Here is a 6,021-nt window from a genome sequence, read left to right on the forward strand (position 1 = left end):
TGTTAACAAAAGGCACTTGGTATCATGTTATAAACTCTGAAATTAAACAGCCGTGGTTTGTGAAAAGAAGATATACCTATTCTTAGAAAGTTATATACAACTATTTGCAGATTACGTCTTGGTCATGGACGTTTCAATGAACACCTGCATAGAATGCACATAATCTCCTCCCCATCGTGCGCTTGCTGTAACTACTCCAACCAATCCTTGCATCATATATTTTTCGATTGTCCACATTTTTCTATCGCTAGAATAATCCTCATCGATAACCTTCTTGAACTATACAAACCCCCTGAAAACATCCCGCTTTCTTTACCAGATCTCCTGAAAAATCAAGAATGTTATCCAATTTTATATTATTTCGTAAGAAGCACTATCGAAGACATTTAATTCTTGTAATGGAATACAAGAAAGATATTACTCTCAGTCTTGGCTGTATGGCGCATTAGGGTCTTTGCCTTTTACAATGGAAAAAACAGTACCAAAAAAATTATAACGAAAACACGACTTTTAATATAACTTTTTCGTTATTTGCGGCAATTACTCGATTAATTATGTCAGAAAATATTTTGCAAGTGAGATCATTGCAGAAAACCTTTTTTTCTCTTCTCTGTGCAGAAAAGCAATGGAAGATTATTTTGTAAATACAAGTCAAAGCTTTTTTATTTAATGGTAATTTTGTATTATTGTCATTAGAAAACAATCAGCATTACTTCAAACTTTTTGAGGGAAAAAAACTATTTTGATACATTCACAGTTATAAATAGTAATAATAATAATTATAAACTTACAAGCAAAGACTTCAATCTCCTATATTGTTGCTTATAAGTTATTGACTGCAATAAAACAATAAAGTATTAATAAATAATTTATTTATATTAAAACTTAAAATGACATTAATAAATTAAACAATTAAAGCAAGAAACGCGCAACGAGCTGGTCACATTCATAATCTCGCATGGTCCTATTCATGGTGCTTATTCAGAAAAATAGCTGACTAGGAAATTGTATAACATTTTCTATGAATAACGTAATTAAATATATTTGTGTAGTCATTTTAAAGTTATATTGTTTTGAAAAGGATTTTTTTGCAAACATTAACATTCCAGCTCGACAAAGAATTATTTTTCACTTCATAAGACATCCAGAATAATAACTTATAAGATCATTTAAATATCAAGGGAATTTCCACAATAGCCTCATTACAACATTTATATTTTTCCTCTCCACTAAATAACTTTTTCGAAGTAACATAATTCCTCAAATAAATAAATTTTGCACAACATTACAGCTTCGCATTTCAGGCACAGAAAAACTGAAACTTAACTCTACATCTTAAGTTAACTTCTAAGTTTTTGTACTTTACGGTTTCGTTTTTTCACTTTGATGTTGTAACACTTCACGGCAAGATCACATAGTTAAAAGCGTCTTTATGAATGAGTAACCCAAAGTTCAGTTAGATTCGATTTATAAACAAGGTCAGCTTAATTCCGAGTTGTAGGTCACGAGGTTCTGCGCTCGCTACGGCGGCCTCGAACTCGGATTGCAATCAAAACCTTTTTGAACAAATTTCCACTTATTTCACATTTAGCAATTCCACGAGTTCTTACAATTCTCTCGTGATTTTATCACGTCTAACGCGGTGGCGCTTGCGGTGGAGCATCTTCTAGTTTACCCCACACCACGTTGCACATCTCCCTCACAAGCGCCTGCTCCCCTGTGTCCAAATCTGGGGCAGGCCTCCTACGCTCGCGTTCTACTCTCTCCCTCACTTCTAAAACCTGCAGCGCTCGCACTACAGCCTCCGGACGCTCAGTGAGTGCACTGCCTACTCCTTTCTCTGCTTCCAGTCTTCGAACCTTCTGCTCCAAATCTCGTACATATTGTACAGTACGTTCACCCAGTTGCGGATGCGTAATGGGCACCGCAGGCGCACGCGGCCCTTCATCTACATTAGTGCCGCTACTACTTCCGTCCCCATCATCCCTCTCTCTCCCTGCAGTACGGCCACAGTTAACACACGTGCTACGTTCTCTCTCTTCGTCCAAGTATAAGCACAATTCTTTCAACTCCAAATTATCACGAATCAATTCCTGTTGCTTATCATCCAACTCTCTAAGTTTGCTTTGATAAGCGGAGACTTCCTGCCGCATCACCGAAGCCGTATATCTTCCGAAACGTTGCCACTCGCGTGCAAGTTTCCGACCTTTTTGTCGGTCATCGTCGAGAAAACAGCATAAGTCGCGAAGTTCCTGATTATCTTCACTTAATCGACGATTTGCTTCCTTCAAGGCCTTTATTTCATCTAGCAGTGACTGAATTTGTCTTCTCTGATCGTTCGAAGCACGTGGCCCGTCGGGTTCGACACGTTTTGTGAACTTAAGCATATCAGCTGACCTTCTGTGTATTTGCTCCTCTTCAAGATTTCGTTGCACTCGTTGTGTGTCGTCGGCACTTCTCGCTCGAGCCGTAGGCTCCACGGGTTCGTGGACAATCGCTTTAGTAATTACCTCCCCGGGAGGTCGTAGGACACGGATAGCTCCCTGTGGTAGCTGATATCCGACGGGATACCCTTGAGGATACTTGACTGTGTATGGCACAGAGCCACTAGGATAGGGTCCAGGCCCACCGTGAATGCCTAGAGGATATTGTGATTTGCTGGGATCGATCGGTTTGCCGGCGAACGGAGGTTTAAACTCCTTCGCGGTCGCGTCTGCAGTGGCTAGTTTGGGGCCACCTGTAGCCGGCGGAGGCGGGTGATAACGCGGTGGAAAGTTGACCGGTTCCGGGCCCTGTTTGCCTAGTTGTGATTTCTGTTTACTAAATTGGCCTGCGGCGTTCTGATTGATTGACATTGTCGCAATCGATTCACGGTAGATTATCAGCTCATTCGAGGCATCGGTACGATGTTTTGGGGCATATTTCCAAATCAGCGAAGCTGCGTGCGCGCGAAAGCTGAAGCATGAGTTCAACGATTGGTCCTTGAATGAACGAAGGAGGGGACGCGCCGGCTGCGTAGGCTGAGGACCGTGGCATTCGCGCAATTATCTCGATCGTGATTTTGTTTACTACTACGGCACAGTGGTCACTTCCGAAACAGTAAGGTGGTCGGTAATTTTTGTAGTGGTTTAATAGTGACGTTGTTGTTGTTTTCACAAAGTAAATTACTATAGCGGTCACGACGAGACGTGTGGAGCGAGGTTTGCGACGCGGGCGCGCGCGGGGCGCGTGGCTCTGACTGGCTTAGCCGCTCTACCTTTATGCTTCTACCTGCGCAGGCTCTCGCGGCGTCCTGCTCTAGCGGCTCTCTCACCTGCGAACGCGAACTGTATGCACACACGCGTCGGTAATTGACTCCGAGTCTCTACACACAAAGCTGCCTACGCGCACATAAGACGCCGCTCTACAAATCTCGTGCTTCACTTAGATGCGCACAACATAAAGAGCGATTGTATAGTCTCTTGATTTACACTTCCGTGAGGTTGTTTAAGGAGGTACCAGTGCAAATAAAGGGCTCTAAGTTTTGAACAAACAAATGCTATGAATGAAGTTCCTTTTTGTGTGAGCCTTAATAGTTATAGGTAATATGAACAAACGTGATGCACAGCTAAAGAAAATGAAAATAAAGATAGATAATCATAAAATTGAATCGTCTGACAATTTCAATACGTGCAGCCAGATGAACACAGAATTACCATTCTATGTATTTCGTAATTTTTGTATAAGTGTAACTTTTACACGTTCGTTATCTCTCAGATGGACAGAATTTGTATAGAAATATCGAATCGGCCGTACGCCTGATTAACAATAAATAGCAAATCATCGTAGATATACCACTGCCTTTATACAATAACGCAGTACTGCAAAATGTTCCGATTTTGAAGTTGGTCTAAGGTTCAATTTATATTACGACGGAACGGAATGGAAGCGATTTTTTATAACGGTATTGAACATAGCATAATGAACGTTATGGTCAATTTTGTAACGTACAAACTAGATACGAGCCAACCTTTCGCGGAATGCGCGAACATCGAGCATGCGCGAGAATTCGCTTCCATTTCGTTCCGCCGCAATATAAATTGAGCCTAAGCATACAGGAATGAGATGAACAAGTGAAATTTATCGTAAATAAAGCACACATCTTCTTACGTAAAAACTTTCTTACGTCAAAAGTATTTTATATGCTGGGTTGGTTTAGAATAAACTTGCTATTATTAATGATCGAAAGGAGACGAGAGATAGATAAAGACTGAGAATTCAATTAGTTAAAAGAAAAGCAAATTTGAGATCTTACAAGGTTCTATAAGATTGCTTTATAAGTAGTAAAAAAGAGGGTGCTACATCAACAACATTATAGACGCCCTAGTATTGAGGACAAGACAATTATATCTATAATTACTAGTCATCAACAGTCTTTGCATCTACCAAAACCCGTCTCTTTCAAGTCCCGGACAATTTATTAATTAAAATTATGTAGAGACGAACATCCGGAGCAAGAGTTAAACAGTACTTGGTTAGAACTGCAGCTAAATTAAGTACATTGCTTTAGTGCATCATGCCATTTTAGCTTTGTAAAAGCCACTGATGAAACGAGGCCATCAATACAACAATATAAAGGTTTGCCGTTATAGTTTTGCTTGTAAAGTTTGGGGTGCCACTGCCGTTGGAAATAAAACAACTGCGTAGAGACGTTGTCTCCCTTAGTGCCTTTTGTCGGATGTACCATGGCGAGTGCTCTGAAGAACTATTCAACCTTATCCCACCCTCCCCTTTCCTGTTCCGAAGCACGCGTGCTGGCCTCCGTAGTCACCGTTTTATAACTAGCCGTATTCCATCGCGAATTAAAAGGTTTGGTGGCACTTTCCTCGGTCGCACAGTTGAGAAATGGAACTCCCTGTCAGGGCACGTATTCCCTCCGTCTTACTGTGAGACGTGAGACGTGAAGAGGCGTCATGTAGGCATGCAGGGTGGAGGTGGCTAGGGCAGTGATTGTATCAACACTGCACTTGGTTTCTATATTTTTGAATTCCATTTTACATCAGGTGGAATGGAATCTACCTGTCATATTATTAAAAAAAATAGTGTAAATTTCCAAAATATTTGTTTTAATTTAATTTCATTTTAAATGGAGAAACATACGAGAAAGTACTATAAATTTTGTATATAGAATATTTTGCTTCATGGAGACATCTGAAAGAGAAATTGCATAGAAAAAGATAAATCACAGTTTAGAATGTTTCATAATTTTCAAGTTAAATTTAGTTACCTGATTTCAGTGGAAATTTGTATTATTTAAATATTCTAGAATATAATCATAAAACATTATTTAATATTCGAGTGTAGTAACCTGAAATATTATGTAATATTTTTCTGGTTATACGTATAAAATTGCCACCAAAATTAGGTAGAGAAAACTAACCTGAAAATTACTTTACTATGAAAACGGAACTACAGTGTCAAATAGAAAAAAAAAGACAACAAAAAAAAGTACATTTAAATTTAGAACTTCAATATAAACCTAAACTGTTAAAAAGGCTATATAAAATATGTGTAGAAAAAAGATTTATAGCGGCAGCTGCGATTCGTTACACCTCTTTTGCGCTGATCTTTGTCACTTTGTCCCTAAGTAAACACTAAGTTTTTATTATGTCATTTTCTATCACTTAACCTTATTTTGTTAACCGACTGTACTATTGGAGGGGATACAGGAGTGCCATAGCACAGGGCTTTCCTTTTTTGGGCTCCTGTCTCCCATACCTAATCATGTAGGTAAGTAACTACATGATTGAATATAAGTATATTTTGTACTTGTTGGGAGATAATGAATGATATTAAAATATATATATATATATAGCTACATCGCAGCGTCCATATTTTGCGCAGAAATATACAATATCCTATCTACAATATTTAAAGTGCTTTCCTTCCGTATCCCAAAGCCGTGGGATACCCTGTACACGTTTCTTCATCCTTCCCTGCCGCATATTCTAGATACTTCCTAATCCAACCACCACTCTTGCC

General features: G+C 39.3%; 1 protein-coding gene across 1 annotated transcript; it reads right to left on the minus strand.

Moving 5' to 3' along the window:
* Positions 1–973: 973 nt before the first annotated feature.
* LOC113226897 (coiled-coil domain-containing protein 85C-A) lies at positions 974–3,238 on the minus strand. The gene has a single exon (XM_026459696.1). It carries the CDS (start codon positions 2,853–2,855, stop codon positions 1,635–1,637), a length of 1,221 nt encoding a protein of 406 aa, XP_026315481.1. The 5' UTR covers positions 2,856–3,238; the 3' UTR covers positions 974–1,634.
* Between the last annotated feature and the right edge of the window lie 2,783 nt (positions 3,239–6,021).

This window comes from Hyposmocoma kahamanoa, unplaced genomic scaffold (assembly GCF_003589595.1).
Source record: "Hyposmocoma kahamanoa isolate Upper Pololo Valley unplaced genomic scaffold, ASM358959v1 202, whole genome shotgun sequence".
Taxonomy (NCBI): Eukaryota; Metazoa; Arthropoda; class Insecta; order Lepidoptera; family Cosmopterigidae; genus Hyposmocoma; species Hyposmocoma kahamanoa.

Excerpts from the sequence above, each read along its gene's own strand:
- LOC113226897 (XM_026459696.1), bottom strand. The coding sequence starts at position 2,855 with ATGTCAATCAATCAGAACGCCGCAGGCCAATTTAGTAAACAGAAATCA.